The sequence below is a fragment of the Siniperca chuatsi genome, linkage group LG23 (genome assembly GCF_020085105.1).
Source record: "Siniperca chuatsi isolate FFG_IHB_CAS linkage group LG23, ASM2008510v1, whole genome shotgun sequence".
Taxonomy (NCBI): domain Eukaryota; kingdom Metazoa; phylum Chordata; class Actinopteri; order Centrarchiformes; family Sinipercidae; genus Siniperca; species Siniperca chuatsi.
This window is the reverse complement of record NC_058064.1, coordinates 5,149,063-5,173,509: the sequence shown is the minus strand read 5'-3', so window position 1 is coordinate 5,173,509 and position 24,447 is coordinate 5,149,063. Positions and strand designations below refer to the sequence as shown.

At 39.9% G+C, this 24,447-nt stretch overlaps 1 protein-coding gene across 2 annotated transcripts in view; it reads left to right on the top strand.

Moving 5' to 3' along the window:
- Window positions 1–20,770, top strand: part of ntn4 (netrin 4) — a 31,069-nt gene extending 10,299 nt beyond the window's left edge. For both annotated transcript variants that reach the window (XM_044186881.1, XM_044186880.1), the window contains 7 exons: window positions 7,495–7,621; window positions 8,300–8,485; window positions 16,406–16,619; window positions 16,694–16,788; window positions 17,166–17,234; window positions 18,371–18,544; window positions 19,656–20,770. In XM_044186881.1, the coding sequence (XP_044042816.1) occupies window positions 7,495–7,621; window positions 8,300–8,485; window positions 16,406–16,619; window positions 16,694–16,788; window positions 17,166–17,234; window positions 18,371–18,544; window positions 19,656–19,795 (1,005 nt within the window). In that variant the 3' untranslated portion in view covers window positions 19,796–20,770. The remainder of the gene's footprint in view (window positions 1–7,494; window positions 7,622–8,299; window positions 8,486–16,405; window positions 16,620–16,693; window positions 16,789–17,165; window positions 17,235–18,370; window positions 18,545–19,655) is intronic.
- Window positions 20,771–24,447: the final 3,677 nt, after the last annotated feature.

Genomic DNA, 24,447 nt, shown 5'->3' with positions numbered 1-24,447 from the left:
CAGTCTCTGCAGCTCCGGAGGTAGAAATACCTGCTGAAAGCTACAGAAGGAGAGAGGAGAGAGCGAGAAAGCACAAAACTACGGGAGAGAGAAGATGTCGAGTTAGTAATATGCAGTAATGTGATAAGAATGCATACAGATGGAGAAGGAGAGGAGGAGAGAGGAAAGAGGTGCATCATGGGAAGTCTCCAGGCAGTCTAGGCCTATAGCAGCATAACTAAGGGCTGGTTCAGGGCTCACCTGAGCCAGCCCTAACTATAAGTTTTATCAAAGAGGAAAGTCTTAAGCCAACTCTTAAATGTGGAGATGTGAGATGTGTCTGCCTCCCGAACCCAAACTGGGACCTGATTCCACAGGAGCGGAGCTTGATAACTGAAGGCTCTGGCTCCCGTTCTACTTTTGGAGACTCTAGGAACCCCAAGTAACCCTGCATCCCGGGAGCGCAGTGTCCTAATGGGGTAATAAGGTACTGTGAGCGCTTTAAGATACGATGGTGCCTGATCATTAAGAGCTTTGTAGGTGAGGAGAAGGATTTTAAATTCTATTCTGGATTTTACAGGAAGCAGAGAAGCTAATATTGGCTTTGATATAAGCTTTTCCTATAGAGTAAACTATTCAGTGTCTCTTATATAGGGAGTAGTGAATGAGTGAACCTGTGTGAGCCTGCATATTGTTTGACCTTTTTGTCTTCTTCTTTTATGGCATGCATGCACAACACATTTGCATTATCGCCCTCTGCAGTGTATCACCCACGTGTTTGTGCAGGTACATGAATATGGGCACTAATAGAGCATGAGATACAAACAAAATGGGAACCCGCTTGTCAAAACATTGCTCCAAACCACCAAAATAATCTAAAAATTACATTTATAAAAATACTACTGAAATACTGTCATAACCTGAGTGTGATTGTTCATTCTTGACCTTGTAAACGGTAGTTTGACAAAGAAAATCTTAACTCAAGGTCCACTTAGTAGCCTTTAGCTACATCTCACAATATGTTGAAAGCTCTGAAAGAAATACTAAGTGGATCTTAAGTTAAGATTTGTTTTTGTATCAATTCTCTTTATCAGTAATTACATATTCAATGAAAAAAATAATCTTGTTTCAAGCCTTGATGCAGTGATACTAACGCACCACTCTTCCAGACTCTGACTTGTTTTGACATACTGACATTTCTTTCCATTCTTCAGGTTTCACTTGTTTTGATAATTATCATGAAGTTATCGCACCCCATCGGCAGGCTTTTCACTTGTTCTAAGGAAATCAAGATTATAAGGCTTGATAATTACAGAGTAAATGAGTTGCTCACTTTGTGTTGACAGTTGGCAAGAAGGGGTGGTGGGGTCACCTTTCTCTCTCCTGCTTCCTCTGTTCTTCTGGCTCTGTCTGGTCAGATAAACAGCTGCCTTTCCGCTGATAACAAACCCAAGAGATGTAGATATTGATTCAACTGAGGGTTAATGTGTTGATGTGTGTGTATGTGTGTGTTGATAAAGGTGTGATTCTGTGTTTTTCCTGGAGGTCAACCATAAGTGTTTCAGAGCCAGGCTCCTATCACAGCCATCTCCACAAACAGAAACGCTGGATGACTTTGAAGCCGAGCTGCTGCTGTGCTGCAATCAGCAAGGCTTGGCAGGAAAAGTGAGCGTCAACGAGGAGTTTCCTTTACAGCTTATATAAGCAAAGACATTCACACTGATAAACAATAGTATTGCATCAATATATACAGCAGTAAAGCCCAACTGATAATGGATTTTTGAGGCTGATAGGGATATAAATATTTGGGAGTTTAGAAAATTCAGATAACAATATCTGATTTTTCTTCCAATACTCATTTTTCTACATAAACACCTAACCAGACAAACATTTTTGATGTGGATGTCTTGTTTTCTAAAGAACTGCAACCACTATGCACTGAAATTGACATTTTACAGTTGAAAAATAAACTTGCCAGTGCTCTCTGATGGACAAACTATGTAATGGCGTCACTTAATCTCAACTACCTCAAACATATCTTTGGCATTTCCGTACTGAATTGATACTTAGAAGCCAAAATACATGGCGATACAATATATTCGTGATAAGCTAATATCATCCAATATATCGGCTTGTCCAATTTGCTTTGGCTTTAATATAAAGGGACAATACTGGCCTTATATGAGATATCTGTCAGACTGCATGTCCGGTTAGTTGATGCTGTATTTGTTGAAGAATTGAGCAATTTATGACTGCTACTCTATGAGAAACCCTTAACTGATTCTCTTCTAATGTCTTGACCGGATCACACACAAGTACCCATGAATATACAGTATTATTAGTAGTAGTTTTTTAGTGTTCCAGAGGATTTTACAGCCTGACAAGAATAAAATTCTGGGGAAGACACTTTTTTAGCCACGCTAATTAACAAATGTTAGCATGCTAACACGCTAAACTAAGATGGTGAACATAGTAAACATTACAACTGCTAAACATCATCATGTTAGCATTGTCATTGTGAGCTTGTCAGCATGCTGAAAAAGCACCGCTGCACCTAAGTACAGCCTCAGGGCTGCTAGCATGGCTGTTATTAGGGCCCCTGGTAATGATTGTTTTTAAATTCATTGTTAATACTTTGCATCTTTTGTGCTTCTATTTATCATCTTTTCACTTTCTGTTCTATAAGTCATTTAGTGCATGAAACAATGCATAAAAGGACATATACATAACTTTTCAGACCCTGAAAATTGCATTCTGACAAGCAGCTTTTTATACTAATATGAAACAGAGAAAATGTTCGGTATTATACGTGATAAATGAAGACAATTCATGTGTTGACTTGGCTGATATCAGCGTTTTTGTAATGAAGCTGCTGATAGCCGATTTATTGGACAAAGTCTTTAAATCTTTAAATCTGACTATTTTCATGCCAAGAAATTCCAAGTAGCTTTACTGAGTTTTTTCACCAGGATTTCCTTCTTTTGAGCTTAGAAAGTCCTCTGAAACAGCTTTTAGACCACAGGGTTGTAAAACTCTCCTCTGCACGCCAGGATAATAATAATGATAATAATAGATCACTTTAATGCTTACTTGTGTGAAATATGACGCCAAATGGTTGATTTTCATTTTCTGTCACAAATATTAGTCCAACTGCACTCAAGACTTAAAGTTTGAACAGTAAATCCTTCTTAATCGTCCTCACAACATTACCTCAGGTCATCGGAGCGTCGTTCTGCTGTGTGCCATGCGGGAGCGTTCGGTAAACACACAGACGTTATGTAAGTGCCTTTTCCCGGCTATCAGCGGTTTGTTTTGTGTCTCTGTTTCAACCCAGAGCCGCCGTTTCTGGCAAAACCCAAACAAGCAGCGCAGCACAAGATGGGAGATGAGGGCAGAGATTACCGTTCACTCAGGGAAGGGAAGGGTGTGTGCCATGGTGGAAGAAGTATTCAGATCCTTAGTAGAAGTACTAATACCACACTGTGAAAATACTCCACTACAAGTTAAGTCCTGCATTAAGAACCTTACTTAAGTAAAATAAAATAAAAAAAATGTAAGTATTATCGGCAAAGTATCCAAAGTAAAAGTGTGTTTACTGCACAAAGTGTTTCACTATTATATCTGATGTTTCTGGATTAATATTCCTGCTGCATTATTGTGTGTGGCATTTTACTGCTGCAGATGTTTAAGGTTGAGCTAATTTTAACTACTTTATTGTTGGGTAGTTTAATCTACAGCAATGCATCATGGTCTATAAGATCATCATATGTTTGTAGCGTCGCTGTCCTGTGAGAACCACGTATCTCTAAAAAGTCAACTGTTCATGAGAAAAACAGCCTGTTTTCAGCTTTGTGACGATGCGTTTTCCAGCTGATCCGAGGGGGGGTTAAAGAGTTTATTCAGCTTCAGGAGGAGGAGAGTTTTCTCAGCCCATAAAGGAAACACTTCATCCTTCAGTTCATCATAAAAAATCAGAAAAAATCACCAAATTTGGAGAGTTGTTTTAACTGGACAGGAAGGGTATGAAACACTGTAATCTGAAAAGTAACTAAAGCTGTCAGACAAATGTAGTGGAGTAAAAATAACATTTGCCTCTAAGATGTAGCGGAGTAAAAATATAAAGCTGCATAAAATGGAAATACTCAAGTACAAGTAGCTCAAATTGGTACTTAAGTACAGCACTTGAGTAAATGTACATAGTTACATTTCACCACTGGGCGTGTGGGCTTTCTATAAATGTGTGTAACGTCCCAAAGGTTTCTTCCTATACGCTTAAAACACACAGCGCAGCATTATATATTTTTCTGTTCAAAAATGTATAGTATGTCTTTGTTTGGTCTGCTGCTGTCAGTGTGTACATCTCTGTGTGTGTGTGTGTGTGTGTGTGTGCGCAGTAAGCAGCGGTGAAAGTGGCCCTGATACGTCGAGTCATTACTGCCCAGTGCGGTTTGTTTGTTGTTGTTGTTGTTGTTTTTTTGTGCTCCTGTCCCCCCCCACATGGGGTTTTGCGGTTCAGGGTGATTACACTGTCTGTTAGTTAGCCACAAAGCCAACACACACACACACACACACACACCCACACACACACACACACACACATCCGTGCACTACTATCTTTGTGAGGACTGTCATTAACATAATGCATTCCCTAGCCGCTAACCTTAACCATCAGAAATAAATGCTTAACCATAACCTAATTCTAACCTAACCCTTAAAACCAAGTCTTAACCTTCAAACAAAATATCCTCACTTTCCAAAAATGTTCTCACTCTGTAGGTTAAAAAAAAAAAAAAAACGATTTTCAGTTCCAACTATGTAGCAAGTACAAGTACACACACACACACGATGACATCCAGAGTAAGCTACTGGATCATCAGCAGCAATTAGTCCAGTCATGGTGTGTGTGTGTGTGTGTGTGTGTGTGTGTTTCTTTCTCTCTGTTTTACAGTCTCTCTGCCTCTCTTTCCATCTTTCTGTGCCTCTCTTACTCTCTTTCTTTTCATTTCTTTCACTTACATCTTCCTCACGCAGTTAAAGAGGCACCAAAGAGGTAGAAGAGGAGTACCACTCAGCCTGTAAAAACAGTTATGTAAGGTCTTCTGTGGCTCTGGAGGAAACTTTCTAGTCTCTAGTCTGAGAAGCATTTTGACCATCTTTTAAAAATCTGTCTCTTTTGAGTCCCCCAACTTTATGGAAGTGCAGCACTAAATCTGTACATTATTTCTTTCTACTAGTGTTTGTTTTTGCTTTTACTGGTTGGTCACTGAGGAAGAGGTGATCCCAAAAGAGGTTTTCTCCAAAAGGAAATCAAGTTTAATAGACATTAGAAATTCTATAGCTTTCAGCATTTCAGCATTTGAATATAATGTGTTGACATAACAATATACAGTGTGATAGGGACATATAGGGGTTGTGTGTACCACTTAAATGGCATAAGGCAAAGATAACTTCTAAATGTAAATCTCACAGATGTGTTTACAAGCGTTATCCATCAAGAGCAATCAGGATTTTTTCATTTTATTGGAAATAATATTAGACAGTTGTCATAGAATATTTAAAATTATGAGTTATATAAAAAAGCTGGTTTCATTTTTATTGCTCACGTGGAGAAGGCATCTGATAAAGTAGTAAAAGTTATATAAACTATGTAAATAAAGTTTAGACTTTTTACATTTTGGCAAATCCTTGATTAATTGAGTAATATACAATAGCACTAGCTGTAGGATTTTATCTCAGCCTTAGTGCCCTTGTTAAGATGCCCATTGTCACCTTATTTATTTATAATGGTCATGGAAATACTAAAAACATTTGGCCTTCTGGTAGCTTTTGGCAACATTATCCTCCCAAATTATCTTTCTGGTTATAAGTTTGGATTTAATTATAAGTTTCTGATTAAAAACTGTGTAATTGTCCCTTTTTGGCATAAAAGTAGTGAAATTTAAAGATACTAACATGATCTGTTAGCTATCAGCAGTTTCCAAAAATATTTCTGTCAGCACTCAGCATCGCATATCTACGGTGGCCTTGAGAGCTCAATGCACTGCAACTTAAGAAAACACATGCAAATAGACAAAACACAAGCAAATTTAAGAAAACATCTTTATCAATTTGACAACACGTGCACTTTTAAGGTCCCCTTTCTGTTGTCGTCTGTTGTCGTCAGGGGACCTTAAAAGTGCATGTTTTGTCAAATTAATGAAGATGTTTTCTTAATTTGCTTGTGTTTTGTCTATTTGCATGTGTTTTCTTAGGTTGCAGTGCGTTGAGCTCTCTCAAGGCCACCGTACATATCAGTCCGGCCCTGCTCTGTCCTCTGTGTGGCTTGTGTGAGTTTACATGGTTGCGTGTGTGCAGTTCTGAGTGTGTACATGTGTTAATTGTCCCATATCACGATATGGTAAACATGTGAAATGGGTTGAAATACCAGCAGCCTGGACCCGAGCCAGCTGCTGCTGCTGCTGGGCATTTCCCCTTCTTCTCTTTCCTCCCTGTCCATTTCTTCTTTTGCCGTGCCCCTCATTTCTCAACACTCTGGACTTTTCCATTAATTACGTCTTCTTCTTTTTCATTTTTGTGTCATTAGGTCTCCTGCCTCCCTATTTTCCTGGACCTCTCAGTTATGCTCCCCCTATTAGCATGATTGAAATGGTGTAAAATCAGTCATGTGTGCGTGTTCACCTCTACATTGCAGGGCTGATCAGGGGTCAGTTCAGACAGAGAACATGTTGGTTCTGGCTCTATTCTATAGCATGTGGATGTGTTTAACTCTAAACTCAGTACAGTGTGTTTGTGTGTGAATTACCGTGGGAAACAATGCAAGAATTAGTGTGTGTTTTTGTGCATTCGCAGTTATTTTAGTCAGTGTGTGTCTACCTCTATAATCGTTGTATAATCGTGTGTGTGTGTGTCCTACATTACAGTTACACGGTGTAACGCAAACAAATAAAGAGCTTCCTCAGATGCCTCCCCCCTCCCCTCAATCATTATCCAGCATGCATGGCATTCCAGCTCACAGGAATGACAAGGAGATTGTTATTGTGCTCTCAGCGCTGCATACTTGCACTCTTCTCATACACACACATACACACACACACACACTCACATACAGGCTTTTCAGACCAGAGGCCCGTTCTTGTTTCCAGTGATGAAGCCAAACAATCAATCCCCATTCACTAGTTTCAGGCGAGGGAGTATGCGAGAGAGACTGAGAGAGAGATGGAGTGAGAGGGAATCAGAGAAAATGGAGAAGAAGAGGAGAAAGAGGGAGAGTCATAGAAAAGGAGAAGAAATGGAGGAAACAAGTGTGAAATCTAGAAATCTAGTCCTCAGGCTTGTCCTCATGTGGGAAACTTTCCTCTTCATCACACTGATCTCTTTGTTCCTCCCATCCTCGCATCTCTACCTCTGTCTATCATTTTTCTTGTTGCTAATGAGCGCGCTCTCTCTCTCTCTCTCTCTCTCTCTCTCTCTCTCTCTCTCTCTCTCTCTCTCTCTCTCTCTCTCTCTCTCTCTCAGGTCCATGGGAAGTGTGTGTGCAGACACAATACTGCAGGTGATCACTGCGAACGCTGCGCTCCTCTCTACAACGACCGACCCTGGCAGGCCGCTGATGGACTGACGGGCGCGCCTCACGAATGTTGGAGTGAGTCGAACAAAGACAGTCGCACCTTTTCCACTACAGGAACAAAATGTTGATGTAATGTGTAGTCATCGTCCCTCATCCGGCTTTCTTAGGACTTTTGGGAAAAGTTCCTTAGAGTTAAATCTTGGCCCTGCTTAGGACGTGATTCCAGGTAGTTTTAGGTGGTGCTAGCAGTGCTGTTGATGATGATAGGTCAATCAAATGTGGTGTCACATGGCAACAAGAACTACTAGAACAATCAGCCAAACAGCAACCACTATTTACTACTACATCTGCAGTGCATATGTATGTTGAACAAAGCATGATATCCAAGCCCTGAGGATTTAGGGAGAAGAGAGTGCTTTAATTAGCTGGAAAACCAAGCAGCATTTGGGAGAACTGGGGTGCACCAAATGGTAAAGCAGTACAGAGGGAAAGATTAAGAAAATGTTTGATACTCAAAAAATGTTCAACGGAATATTTCTTCTCATGCAAATATGTGCAGAATCTGATGCCTCACTAAAGTAATTTTGATTTAGTGCCTCCCGTAGACAATTATATTATAATTATTACAGATAAATATATAACCAATCAAAAGGCCGATTCCAGCCCTACATTTTAGTCTAAAGCTACAGTGACTGACACTTCCTCCAGCCCGTCCTTGTTGCTGATGTGTTGATTTCCTCCTTCTCACACCAGAGTGTAAGTGTAACGGACACGCTCAGAGCTGCCATTTTGATTGGACGGTGTGGCGTGAGTCCGGCCAGCGCAGCGGAGGCGTGTGTGACTGTCTGCACAACACTGAAGGACGTCAGTGTCAGAATTGCAAGGCCGGCTTCCACAGAGACCCCCAGCGACCGCACACCGCCCCCGACTCCTGCAAACGTAAGATACACACACCAAGTACATGTTACGAAACATGTTGCTCATTACAGTGAACAACCTGGATCTTAAGTTGACAGTACAGGAGCAGTGGAGATGGTTTAATATTGGCATCATTTGGTTATAATAAGTGAATTTAAAGGTGCAAAAGTCCAATGAGCTAATTAAAAGTTTCTTTAGAAGATCAGCAAACTTTTCAGCTGCCAGATAATACACTACATATTAAATTTACAAATTTAAATTGTGTGTAAATGTGGATTTATCAGGAAATCTGTCAGACTTTGATGGCACAAAACAGGATACTGATAGGCTACTGTTACTCCTGCATAAACAGTGGAACAGGAAGTGACACATGGTAGAAGAAGTGAAAGGTTGATGGAAAAATCTTTTCCATTAATTTCATCCTCTTTAATAAAGCAAGCAAGAAGACAATAATACAAATGTGGTCTTAATTTTGAGTAATAGTAGGTACCACTGATGTCAAAGATGGTATTCATGGAAATTACACCAAGGTATAACAGTTAATTAGCAATAGTTAGTGGTATAGTCTAGTAGGAAGTAGTGGGCTAACTGTAAATTTACCAACTTTTAGCGATTTTTCAGTGAAATCTGTGTTATTTTCCATTTTAATTGGCATTAAAAACTCTTAAATCCAGGTTGATGAAACTTGCAGGCTCCCTGATTAATGTTGATGTAGACTTAAGGCCCTTGTTACTGATGACATCTGTCATTGTCTTACTTTTTAACACTGAATACAACAAACTAGCTAAATTACAACTGTGTCCCTGTAATTTCAAATGGGATTTTTGTTTAATATTGTGAATGGAAACAAGGAAGCTTATGTTTCATGGTTAGTTAAAAATGGGCATATGGGAAATCCTCTTGATGCAGGACTACATCAGCGTTGTCAATGATATTTTGATGTCAAGAAATATTTTAATATCGTAGTTTAGAGTAAATATTAAGCAAAATTAGTCATATCTGAACAAAAGGTGACCCATATCTAATATTTTTTCAAACCGACCTCATAATATATCCTCAGCAGTCGTCACTCGATTTGGCCGCAAAATGTTGTCTATTTATATCAGATGAGCTAAGGAATTTCACAAGTAAATATTAGATAGGGGGTTCTTGCCATACCCTATGTTTTGGCAAACTGACACCGTGAAACACAGTCACTACCGCGATGTGTAAAACACATGTCACACAGCATAATTAATCATACCAGTTTTGACAAAATGTTGCTGGTGTGAATCATAGCATTAACTTCATACACACCACACTGGCACAGCGCTCTCGTTTTCTCAAGGAATGCAGAGGACTGAGATCACAAGCCGGGACGTGCTGGATAACACTGATTCCTGATGGGCACCTGGCTCTCTCTCTGTGTGTGTGTGTGTGTGTGTGTGTGTGTGTGTGTGTGAGACTGCAGACGAGTCACGCTCCATCCAAGGTTTACGCGGTAGTTAATGATCAGATGGTGGCATTCCTACGTCTTGACTCAAAGCTCGACACACAACCCCTGTTTGTCCATCTCAGCTTGTTTTGCCATTGTTCATGTGTGATTCAGAGCCTGAGGAGCTTCAGTGTAATCATTGGTAGTAGTTGTAAATGTGTGAGGGTCTTCTGTGTGTGTGTGTGTGTGTGCGTTTGTGGGTGTGTGAGGGTGGGTGGGTTGAGCGGCGTGCTGCCCTCCGGTGATGTGATGAGTCTTAAGTAAACACGCGATAGTCATCCATAAACACAGAGCAGTGGCTACATTCTCCCTCTGATTATCTGTCAGATTTGACCCAGCGAGCTCAGTCCTGCAGGTATGCTGGACTCAAACATGATTACTAGAAGGTGTGTGTGTTCATGTACTGTAGGCATACACATTGAATTTAAAACGACAACGTCAATTTGCGCCAGACCAAAAACATCTGGGGGGGAGAATATGTTGGCTATCAGCCCAGTTGAATCAGTCAGAGTTGGGATGTCACGCATTTTTTATTTATTTATTTTCTATATCAAGAGATCCATTACAACAGAAATACAAACATTTTAACTCCACCAACCCCGATATTTCCATAAACAAATACAGATGAAAAGTCATGATCACCAAAGTTACAATTCATCCATAGGGGAACAAGAATGTCTGAACCAAATTTAATGGCAGTTCATCCAATAATAATTGACATATTTCACTCAAAACCACAAATGTGAACCTCATTCAGTGCTGATTATCAAAAGTTAGCATGTTAACATGCAACACAAAGATGATGAACATGGTAAACATTATGTCCACTTAGCATCAGTGTGTTAGCATTGTCATGATGAGCATGTTAGTATGCTGACGTTAGCATTTAGCTCATAGTACAGCCTCACAGAGCTGCTTGCATGGCTGTAGACTCTTTAGTCTACTTTTTAGGCATACGTCTTTAACCTTGTCACATACAGCATGTATATTAACCTCTTATGACAGTGCCAGCATAAATCATTTTCTCTTAGTTTGAGCCTAGCCATTCTGCTTGGAGTCCATTAGCATCAATCTTATCAGGACCTTATAGTTGATGAATTGCACTTGGACTTCTTTTGGAGCAGAAGTATGCCAACATGATACAGCCTTATTCCATTGTTGTTCTTCAATATTTCCCTTTTTTCCATGCCAATTTAAGACAGTCAAGTTTAGGTGTGTTGGCATGTCTGATAAGGTCATAGAAATTTAATGCACCACCTTTTTTAAAACAGACATGTTACAGGGTTTGGATTTCAGTGATTGGTTTGGGTGTCGTGCGTGTTTTTTGCACCTAAAAACTCACCTGTGGGGTAACTCTGAGACGAAGGTACAGGTTGTGAAACTGAGCTGTAGCCGCTCGCTGACAATGGAGGAATTTCCCTCCGTCGTGAGGAACATTTTTTTCATACCAGGCTCCGAGGGGCCCGGGAAAGAAAACACTCCTGTCAAGCTCCATGCAAGCTCGTACACACCAAAACACTTTTGTCTTTTTGTGGGGATTTTGTTGTCTACACTGGTTGCTCAGGCAGGTGTCTTGTCATGTCTCAGCACACGCTCATAAAGTTTTCATTGTCAGAGCTCCTGCAGCTGACAGCTATCTTAGATATACACACACACATATTCACATACAGGAGTCCTTGTGTAGTGACCCCTTTTAAATGCTCATAAATTCTCACGCAGATATGTAAACACACACGCTTACCAAACACATCGTCACACGTGTTCTGGCTTTACATGGAACTGAGGTTGTGCTGTAATCTCGGTTAATTATTAACATGTGGAGGCTGCTCTCCGAACAATAGTGTAGACAGAGCCTGATGCGCACACATACACACACTCAAAGCTTTCTTAGTCTGTAAATTAAAATCTTGTCTTGTAATGGTCGGTATATGCCCGGTATATTGTCTTGTGCGAACATGTTCACGTCTATAAAGTCTATAAATCTTACATTTTTATGATTTTATTGATATAGCACAGTTTGGTCTTATGATAAGGTTTATCTTATCTTTCTTCCTGGGTGGTTTGTCTGATTTGGAGTTCAGGGAGGTTGATGGGACATCGTTTTTACAGGCTGAAAGACACCGATGTGCTTCATTCGTAATTTGAGTAAGTCAATTGTGGGAAATGTGTCATTCCTGATCCCTATTTTATTGAGGGAATTCAGAGAAAAATATAACATTACTTTCATATAACCCACAACTAACCCTGTACACCCACTACCTACCAACCCTCCAACATCAAAACAAACATAGACATAAATCACATATCTATTCAGGAAAGAGGAAAAAATAATATAATACAAAATATTGTACATGTTTTGTAAAATAAACAACACTGAGGGGACCAAAAAATATTTTACATTAGTTGTAGAACTACCAAATAGGTCTGCAACTAACAATTATTTTCATTATCGATTCATCTGTCATTATTGTTTATTATTAAATGTCTATAAAATGTCAGAAAATAATGAAAAATGGCCATGACCATGACAAGACTTCATATGTCTTGATTTTCCAACCAACAGTCCAAAGCACAGAGATATAACACGGAGAAAAGAAGCAAATCATCATATTTAAGAAACTAGAAACTGTAAATGTTTGGTATTTTTGCTTCATAAAAGATTTAAATAATTACCTGATTATTTAACTGCTGGGGATTTATTTTCTATTGATCGACTAATCAGTTAATCAGCAAATTGTTTGAGTATTACATAATTGTTTAACCATCTTCAAATTTCTTATTTTGTTCAACCAACAGTCCAAAACACAAACACATTTAATTTACAACGATGTAAAACAGAGAGAAGCTGGAACCACAGAATGTTTTTAATTTTTGCCTGATCAATTACTTAAATAATTAATCGCTAATCAAGTTTATAAGACTAAATAAGACTGGTGGCCTAGGCGTTGAAGGCACAGACTTTTGTTGCATGTAATTTCCTGTCTTTCTTTCCCATCGTTTCCTGTCATCTCTGTGCAACAAACAGCAGACAGACACAGTTAGAGACCAGCTGGTGAACATAGTGGAGCATTTAGCAGCTAAAGAGCCAGATATTTCCCTCAGGAGTTGGTGGAGACCAAAAACAGAGCTGAAAGGAGAGATAAACTCCAGATAATTGCCACCATTTCTCCGTGTGTGCTGGATGTGTAAATAGGCAACTGTTCGCCAAACAACTTTATAAGGTGATAATATGTCAGTTTTGACATTTTAGCTTGTTGTGTTGATCCCAAGTGGCCGGAAATGTTGCTCCAAACTATCACGTTTTATATTTTCATCATCAGATTTGTTAAATTATGAGTAAAAAAAGACTTTTCTGTCAATCCACTAATTGACTGTTTCAACACTATACTGACACGATCTGTCGAAAGTTAGGACTGCAGTGTCAATAGGCTTTCTTCTGTTTTCAATGATTACACTATTACATTTGCAGAGTTATAGTGCATTTGAATCATTAAATAATCAATCAATTTGTAAAACATCAAAATAGGCTTGAAAGTGTTGCTGTTTCTCAAGACATTTCTCTGTTGTAGCACTTCAGGAATGCTTAAAGGTCCAGTACGTAGGATTTAATGGCATCTAGTGGTGAAATTGCAGATTGCAACCATTTGAATACTGCTCGTATCACCCTCCCCTTTCAAGTGTGTAGTTTCTCCTACACGAAAAACGCGAACAGCCTTATCTAGAGCCAGTGTTTGGTTTGTCCATTCTGGGCTACTGTAGAAACATGGCGGTGGAACATGGCGACCTCCGTGGAAGGGGACCCGCTCCCTCTGTAGATAAAAATGGCTTATGCTAAGATAACGAAAACACAACGATTCTTATTTTCAGGTGATTATACACTAATGAAAACATACTTATAAGTATTATATTCCATTTCTGCCAATAGCTCCTCCTAAATGTTACACACTGGACCTTTTTAAAATTTAAAATGCTAGGAAATGTTATAAATAATATCATGTCATGTCATTCCTGACCTGTGTGTTCGTGTTGGTATGTCGAACGATTTTATTAACACCATGCTGAAAAATAGCCTTAGAGGTCTCTCAATTGTCCTCAAAGTGCTCAGAAAAATGGGCACATCTACAATTTCTGTACAACTGGACACCTCGTGTGAATTTAATCGAAAGCTCCAGAACAGCTACTAAATGGACCTTGTGGTAAGATTGTTTTGTCAACTGCTGTTTCCAAGGTCAAGAATGAGCTTTCAGTCTCAGCCTTAGAGGTGTTTTTTTAAAAGCGTGCAATCATGTGAATGCATTATTTGTTTACAGTTGACTGCGTGAGCAGTCATGTGAATTTAACATCATATCATGAACTTTGGTTTGAGGAAACACAACCTCCCGAACTACAACTCCTCTTTTTGTTATTATTAATGCTGTGTTTGACTACAGGGAGACAGGCCTCTGGGTGTACAGTAAGTAGAGTCATTCACTGCCAGTCGAGCTTCAAGCATCATTAAACAGCAGAGAAATGGCTCCAAACAACACCCCCTCTTTTGTTTCCCTCTCCTCGTCTTCTGCCTCTCCTTCACCACATCTCCCCCCGCCCCTGCCCTCCCTCCCCATCTGCCCCCGAGATAGGGACAGATTTATGGAGAGGCCTGACACCTCCTCCTGTAAAGGCTCCAAGTCAGCAGACAGTAGCTTTCCAAGATACCAGTGGAAACGTGTGCGCAAGTATATTGTTTTTGGAGGTTGTTTAAAGAACATCCTATCAGCACACAATTAGAGGAGACATGAGGGAGGGAGAAAGTTGGAGAGTGAGTGTGTGTGTGATAAGAAAAAGAGAGAGTCCTTTGTATTACAATCTTCTGCAACAATACCAGACAGACAAATAGAACAACTGATGAGTGATGAAATACTTAAGTCCTGGTAATAAATAATAATTTGCATGTCAGTAAACTGTCAGCTTAAAAGACCTTTAGACTCAATGTGACTTTTTTTTTTACATTTTCATTGTTTTCTATTTATTGTTTTATTATTTCTTTAGATTGTTTTACTTTCTTTTAGAATATAAATATATATATATATATAGCCTTGCTAGCAGTTGACATTCATGGTCTCCAAAGGATGAATCCTACCAACTTTGGTGATCTCTGGCTTTTCATTTAGCACAATCAATAATATAATGTCCATTTTCCCCATTTTTCTTCCAGTTGTGCTTCTTGTAGTCTCAAGGTATGTTTCAGTTTTTCCATTAAGGAGATTTCTTCACTGATTATTAGCCACTGGTCCTTTATTGGTGGCCTTCCCCCAGTTCCTTGTAATAGTGTTTTACTTGCTACTAACAGTGTTTTAACCAAACATCTCTCGCTTCCATTACACTTTCTTCAGAGAAATTACAGAGACAAAGTACCAAACAACTCATAGGGACCTTCTATCCTAGTATTTGTTGTAGCACTTTACATACCAATTCCCCAAAAACATGAGTGATCTACATCAAATGATCCACACTCTCTCCAACATTTCTGATGTCTGTGTAACTGCTTACTTTTCACCTTCAGTGTAATAAAGAAACAAATCAGATTGATTCAGGAGAATTCCCTCCATGTTCGTGAATTGGTGGATGTATGGTGTAACATTTGCTAAGTGGCACTGAACGCAAAGTACAGCTGAGACAAATGGGAATGTCATTAGTTTTGCAGGTCATAAACTAGTTTAAAGTCACGGCAATCTTGTAAATATTGTAGAGATATTTCAGCCTGGACCAAAGTAGTTGACTGACTGACCGACATTGCCATCCCTGCTTTCTTTCTCATGGGTACTGCGGTTTTTAATTTAAATATTGAAGCATTCAGAGCCACGCTACTAGCATGGCTAAAAACTACAAGGTTGGAAAATGTAGTTTTTCAAACATATCAAAATGAAATGTGATACTTTGGTATAACCACTGCAAAGAAAAACACCATGCTTGAATGTTAGCCTCTGTTTGACACCAGTGCTGTTGTTGATGCTGTTGTATCTCAAAATTAAAACCACATTTTTGGGTGGTGTTGTGGTGAGACAGCGGTTTAAAACACATAACATTTAACCACATTGTCCCTGGTTTGATTCAGACCGGAGAGACCTTTATCACTTGGTCTCCCTCTGTCTCTCTCTGTTTCCTGTTTTATTCAGCTATGTAAAAAGGATAATCGGCCAGAAAAACCAGACCACATCTGTAAATCATGGGGCTTCCTGTCACAAAAAGGGTGTTCCTGCTTGCCTGAACTGTATCATTCTTCCTCTTGATCTTTTCTCTGTCTTTGGCCTTTGGCTTTACTTTAAAGTATTTCTTTCTTCCTTAACCGACTGGCCTCCATTTGTGATGTAAAGAAATCCCACTAAATCACATTGTAAAGAGTGTGCCTCAAAATCTATATGGATGTCAAAATGCAACATGAAATACCTTAATATCTAAATTCACTCTTTCACTTTTTTCTCTCCCAGCATGCAGCTGTCATCCCTTGGGCTCTATGCCCTTCCACTTGGCTGACGGCTCGCTCTGCGACCCCTCCAACGGGAACTGCATCTGTAAACCTGGAGTAGGTGGAGCCCACTGTGACAGGTGCATGGTGGGATACTGGGGCTTCCACGAATATGGCTGCCGTCCATGTGATTGTGCAGGAGACTGTGATCCGTTTACTGGAGACTGTATGTTTGGGTGAGTAAAAATTCCAATTCCAACACCTATCTCATTTACATTCCCATGTGTAATGTTGTAATGTGTTTGTGCAGCTCTGATCTGGACCTGTACAACTTAGAGGGAAACTCCAGCGAGCCGGTCAGGATCTTCAGAGCAGACGAACTCTTCTCTGCCCTCCACTACTCAGGTGAGATACTGAGACTGTGTGTGTGTGTGTGTGTGTGTGTGTGTGTGTGTGTGTGTGTGTGTGTGTGTGTGTGTGTGTATTCATCCTCTACATTCCAGTGACCACGCATTAATGGTTAAGTAATGAAAGTCATGATAGGGCCTTAGACGGACGTGGAACAAAGATGGATGTGTGTGTGTGGACAGTTTCCAAGTGTGCCTTCTCATAGACACCACCACCACCACCATGTAACTGCAGCTTTCATAGGCACATTCCTCACTGGACACACACACACTGTGCTTGCATTCTTAGGACGCCATGCACAGTATCTAAGACCACACACACACACATACACATCAGTTATGTTACAAATATTAATCTGTGTCTGTCTCTTGCAGAGAAGTGTGAGTGCAAAGAGCAAGCCCTTACCAACAGTAAACTGTTCTGCACCATGAATTATGCATACGGTAAGCACTATCAAGCACATTTTTTGAATTGCGAAGTGCATTTCTTTGTCCTCATTTTCTCATCTTGTCCTGTATGACAATTAAAGGATAATTTATTACAACCTGAGTCTGAGCGGGGTCCAAAATTGTTGACCTGATTTGAAATGGATCTATAGAAAACTCAACACAACATACATTTTCAGAAAAAGGAGATCCAACCCAAAGACAGCCAGACCTAATGCAAATAAACTCAGGGATAATTAGACCTGATGTAATAATAATTTTATTTAACAACACTAAGAGTCTACAGCCATGCTACCGGCTCTATGAGTGGCTGTACTTAGGCACAGATGTGCTTTGAGCTAAATGTGAATATCAGTATGCAAACATGCTGATCTTTAGCAGGTATAAAGTTTACCATCTTCCCCATCTTAGTTTAGCATGTTAGCATGATAATATTTGCTTATTAGCACTAAAGTACAGCTGAGGCTGATGGGAATGTCATTAGTTTTGCAGGTATTTGGTCATAAAAGTGTTGGACAAAATAAAATTTAGGCCTGATGATAGCGCTTGATGAAAAGTCAGAGGATCACCAAAGTTATTACAGTTCATCCTGAGGGGGGCATGAATGTCTGTACAAAATTTAATGGCAATTCCTCTAATAATAAATGACATATTCATTCAGTAGTTGTTGAGATATTTCACTGGATATGTGAAAACGGTGGTAGATAAAAATTCAGGGGATATTTCAGTCTGGACCAAAGTGGTGGACTAACCGACCAACACTTTTACACGTTTTGCTTTAGATATTGCAGCATTCAGAGTTATGGTTAATTTTGCTCCAACTCCTCTTGGGAAAGCGTATCAAATCTGAATTTCAGCTCAAACTGAAAAAAAACTACCACACACCAAGTTAGCCGCTATAGTTCCATGTCAGCCTTCTTCTATAGGCCCTATGAACCTCTTGTTGGACTTTACTTTGTACAGAACAGTTCTTCTTGTGTAGAAAACAATTGCATAGCTCCTCTGTTAGCTTGCAGGTGCTAAACAAGATGGCAGAGTCTTGTGAGTTTGATAAAATCAATTACACATAATCTCTCACACAAACATGTTTACTGAAGGTCTTATTACATCTCGTCTCTCTACCTGACTTTTAGTTCTGAAGGTGAAAGTGCTGTCAGCCCACGATAAGGGCTCCCACGCCGAGGTGGAGGTCAAAGTTCAGAAGGTGCTCAGTCAGAACACCAAGGTGAAGATACAGCGGGGTCGGGTCACTTTTTACCCCGAGTCCTGGACCACACGGGGCTGCACCTGCCCCATCCTCAACCCAGGTCAGACAAACACTCTCCTATGATTGTCTCACTCAGAGACGGAGGTTTTCAAAGTTGAAACTAGTGAAATACAGTAAAAATAATAATAAAGAACAAAATAATCGCATGTGTTAAAAATCAGATCAGAGTCACGCAAAAACGACTTTACCTCGAGAAAAAACTTTTGGATAAAGATTACACTTTCTCCTAGTTGTAATATTTGTAATTTATGTAATTTATTTTTAAATGTTACAGTATAATTAGATCAGATTTAGGTATTTTACAAGACTGTTCTGGATGTCTCCAAACAAACAAACTGCGGTTTATATTAAAGATAGAGTGTGACGGGACCATTTCTGATTTTTGATTAGCAGATTAGGCTTTTGATATTCTATTTATCTGCTCTTCTCAACAAAAGACCAAAACCAACAATGAATGTATCCTACTAATTAAGTATTGTATGTGTGTGTAACTAAAGCCTGATATATCTTCTTCCTCTGTGCCATAGAGCTCCTTTGTTGTCCAAAAACTATTAGAAACACATCAGTGAGCCTCACTGTTGCTCTGGGTGACATGTTCCTACATCATGAACACACACACTGTAGTTTATTTTGACTCAGTCCCACATACACCATCCTGCTGCCCCAAATACTCACTAGAGCACCAAATGTGGATTAATCCGCCGCTGAAAATAGTCCCCAACAAATGCACTATTTCCTTCTGTTTGAGTAATGTTTGCTATAAACTACAGTGACCAGCTGTTGTAGGAAATAATTTAGGCTTAAAAAAAATTTAAACTATATATTTATGACCCATTTTTAAAGATGTATGCCTTCATTAGGAACCAATGGGCTTGGGGCTAAGAGTAAGTAAGAAAGAAACGGACTAAGGCCCTGTTGGTTTTGGTCTTTTCAATAACAAATATATAGAATATCGGCACCTTTATTAATAATATATAACGAGATGTCCTGATATAAAATGAAGTACAAGCCAGAGACAAAATACACCAGTTTTGAATAATTTTATACCATTTAACAAACACGCTGTTTTGAGAATCAGTTAGTATAGCTTCTAAAATTGAAATTATTTCTCCAAAGCACAAGTGTCACTGACCTTTGACGTCATTCCTCAGGGGTGGAGTACCTTGTGGCAGGCCACTCAGACCGTAAGCAGGGCCGCCTTCTGGTCAACATGAAGAGCTTCGTCAAGCCTTGGAAAGCCAGCTTGGGGCGCAAAGTCCTCACGCTACTCAAGAAAGACTGCAACTGGTAGACTGACCGTTAAAACACTGGAGGACAGACGGCCACATGGACAGACGAGACTTTTTTTTAAAACAAAACAACGCCGTGGATTTGTGTCTTCTTGTCCTCCAGATGTGGAATATTGAATCGCACAGGTCTGGGAGCAAGTTTTGGGGGCTGAACTGAGATGATTGAAACCCCTTTATTTCTCTTCCGTTGTCCAATGAGAGCATAACTCTAGTGGCGGACTGCACCAGCTAAAAGCACACAGGACTTAATTTTATTAAGACATATCTGTCTCACACATTCCTATGTAGGATTTCTTTTGCAAGAAATTGAGGAATTCAGCGCCACAGCCAAGTGCTTTCTATTCTGAGTGATGCCCCCTGGACTCATTAACATACATTAAAACACACACACACACACACAAAAAAAAAAACTGAATCTCTTCCTCTCTGAGCACTTTAGCCTAAGATGGACTGAGGGAATATGGACACACACTAAATGACCCCCTGACATGGAGCTCGTCCATTCCCTATGTGCTCCGTTAACAGTGGACACACAAACAGGTAGCAGTGTGTGTGTGTGTGCTGCTGACATAATGTGCACCCAGAGTGACGCTGAACAAGCCATACAAGCCACTACAGGTGGTTAAAACTTAGCCAGTCCAGGTGTGCCTGTGTTGAAATCAGAGCGAATGGGTTTTACCCCGAACGTGAATGTATTTGCCTGTTTTGCAAATGTGTGTGTGCATGTGAGACAGAGAGAGAGAGAGTGGTTGAATGCAGAGGTATATTTTACGAGCACAGTCCAGATTCAGTCCAGCTCTTTCTGTAGGTTTGTGTACATTTTCAAAAACATCCGTTCCAATGTTTATGATACAGCGTTATGTATATTGATTCATCTCATATTACACTCCACTCCAATTCAGAAAATTCTTGTTATTCCTTCCTTTGTGCTCTTGTACAGTATTATTTGTATATATCTACATAAATATTATTGTTCATCTCTGTTTAATTGTTTTGTATATGGTAATATTAAAGGATAATTCCAGTTTATTACAACTTTGGTCTTATTATCACAGTTTTGGACATAATTTCTATTGTTTGTGATAATGTTGTGCTTGCTGAAGTAATCGCTGAGATCTGGGAACACAGCAACATCGCTTTAAGAAAGTCCAATGGGGCAAGATAACACAAGTGGTTAGACGATCAGACAGTTTAGCCAGATTACCTAAACCACTTTATGGAGGTGAAACTGAATGTGAGCACAGCCAAAATATTAGTAATAATTGCTCACTGGACAGGAAAACTGTGTGAGTGCACAAATATGGTGAACCAGGAAGTCAGTCCGTAAACTGTGATGAAGTCCTCAATACGATACTTTTCAGCAGCCTAAATTGTAAAGCTCCGTACAGCAAAGGAGAAATTGCAGCGTCTTAATCAACCTGGCGTGTTTCTTTATTGTTTTGCGTCTACATATTTTTGACAAATTGTGATTTGAACAAAGCAAAACATTTAAACGTCATGTTCAATAATCAATTCCTACTGAAATGTGTCAGTTGTAACATTTTATGAAAGGAAACTCATAAAACAACATGGTCAAACCGACAGTCGGTGTGGTACATTAGATAACACTGTAATAATAGCTCACACAGCCAATAGTGGTTGGCAGTAAACGTGCTAGCAGATTAGCGGTAATGCTAACTTGACTGCCCCTGTTGGTCATGTGACCTCTGCCTTGCAGGTCGTAGCGGTCCATCAGGAGTCTCCCAAAGTGTGATAGATATTTACTGACACTGACAAGTTTGGCTAACCCGGGAGTTTGTTAAAAACTTGTTCTTGCCCTGTCGTTTATTTTAGCAATGTTGCTGCGTTCCCATATGTCAGCATTTAGCTTGGTGAGCACAACATTACAAAACCAAAAGAAACGATGGCCAAAACTACAAGAACTGGACCCAAGTTGTAATAAACCAAACTTATCCTTTAATAGGTTGCAGCAATCTCTCTTTGTCATTTAAACCTTGTTGTTGAACAGAACTATTCCCATACATGAACTCCAACTCTCAACAACAGTTGATATAACTGCCCAGGCCTTGAAATACTTCACATAAATTGGACAAAAATATCCTTATCACCCTGCTCTCTTTCTCACACACACACACCTCCCATTCCTCTCTCCATGTCCCTTCAGATTAAGTCATCCATCACTCTCGCTCCCAAAACACTCTCCCCTACATTCACACAGCGCCACAGAATGTAGACCATAACAGAGAGGCCAGGGCGAGCACACACACTCTGTTTGGGTTTAGGCGGCGTGCGTGTTTTCCACCTCCTCCTCGCCCACTCGCTGTGACGTGGTTGGCCGAGAGGTGTGGACACATTCCTGGCGCGTCGAGCAGCGCTCCGCAGCAGGCCGGGTTGAAGGTCACTCACCTGTCTGCCAGCCTCGCCTCCTCAACAAGAGGTGAGCGGGAGTGGATGTTTTTTTCACAGCCATGGCCGGATAGCCTCCTGTACCCACGTTTCCTCATTCACGGCCCATTCACAGATTTGTGGCAGAGGGGTCACAGCTCCTCCTAGTTTCTGCCAAGCTGTTTCCAGACAGCAGGAGAAGGGGTGAACGAGTGCATATGGGAAGAGGAATGTGACTGGAAGGAATGCCTCAGTGCCAGTGGTGGAAAGTAACTAAGCATTCAAGTATTGTACTTGAGGTACCTGTACTTTACTTGAGTATTTCCATTTTATATTACTTTATACTTTACTCCATATTTCAGAGGAAAAAATGGTACTTTTTATCTCCACTACATCTATCTTACTGGATAGTTTACAGATAAAGATTTTACATTTTAAAAGCATATTATAACTATAACATACAATGCATTGTTAAAATCAATCCAGTGGTTCCCAACCTTTTTGCTTTGTGCCGCCTCACAAAAAGAAATGTCTAGTTGGGGCCTCTTGTCACACTTCAGATGTCTATAGCCAGAAAATCGGCAAAAGAAAATGCAAATGAATGCGCGTTTCCACCTACTACTGCATGCAAATATTAGGAGTATCAAGATAAACAGTTGGTGTTGATAATTCATGGATGAATTATTAGAACTGGATACCGGACCCCAAAATGGCGTCTGTTCATTCCAATGAGAATTGCTCGCCTGGCGCATACGCCAAAAACATTGAGAATGACTTCCGGATGGGAGCCGAAACGTCTTGATTCTGAAAACAGTGTCCAGATGACTACGACTGAAACCTTTTCTACGATAGAACACTCCTGGACGAATGAGGGACTACACCGTCTTACGCCAAAAAAGTTTTCTAGCTTCCGGGTTTACTTCCAGGGTGTGCGGCCCACTGAATATGCGCAGTAGTGTTTCTCCCGCTGGCCCCACCCGCAAGTTCCCGCTCCGGCCATAGTCTTTACATTGTGATGACATCATTTTTAAATCGCTTTTCTCGGCTCAAGGAAAGTTTTACAAATATAAAACCTCCATGGATCAAAAATTCATAATATAAAGAGTCATAATTGACCTTATTTGCAGTTTGAGGTGTGCTGTCAACAGTTTTACAGATGTCTCTTTTATTATGGTGTCCTATGAGGAAAATGCTTTTTGGGCCACAGGGGAATTTTTCGTTGCAATACCGCGAGTGGCCACTGGAAACATTTGGCTGTAAGGCTGAGTGGCGGCGCCGTATCCAGTTCTTATGCTATTGCAGAAGAAGAGAGCGCAGCAAGATGACGTAATTAAAAGAGCGCCAGTCAAACCTCAAACAATGGATTACCATGTGGAAAACATGATGGAAATATGTCATTTATGTTTGTTTCATGTATTAATTTGAGGAATGTTACAGTCTCCTCATCGCTCCACACAGATCTGATGTTTGTGGATGTCACATGTACGTCATGATTTATTCAATAAATTAGTTTTCATTTCACGATATACAAACTTTTGCACCTCACCTGAGCGTAAAAACTTGGGGATGAAAAAGTACTTTATATGAGTTGTTAGCAGTTCCACCAAAGAGAGATTTTTACTCTTAACTTTAAATAACTTTTTGAGGCCCAAAGAGGTTAAATTATCCAGTATTTCATAAAAAGGCGAAGATTAGAGAAAAGTCCAAAAAAATGTAAACAAATTTGTGAATCAGAAATTTGTTTTTACTTCTTTTCTCTTTCATTAATCATCTCAGATTTCCCTGGTGACCCTTTGAAGGGGACCCAACCCCTAGGTTGGGAACCACTGGATTAATATATAAAGTAGTTAAAACTAGCTCCACCTCGACCAGCTACAACAGTGAAATGCAGCGTACACATTGTTGCATCAGTATTAACAATCTAATAATGTTATCTATGATAATATGTCAGGGGCCATTTTTACTTTTGATACTTTAAGTACATTTTTCTGATAATCATTCTATAGGATCTTGAATGTGAGACTTTTACTTGTTATGGAGTCATTTTTCATCATTATATTGGTACTTTTACTCAAGTAAAGTACCTGAGTACTTCTTCCACTACGGCTCAGATCTTCAGGTTAGTCAGTGTTTTATGTGGTGGGAACTGGCCTTGAAGTGAAGACGCAACAGGGAGCCACAAACACATGAAATGCTGAACCATGGACCTCTCTCTCTCTCACACTGTGTCTCTTGCTCGCTCGCTCACTCATTGTCCGCAGATTGACTG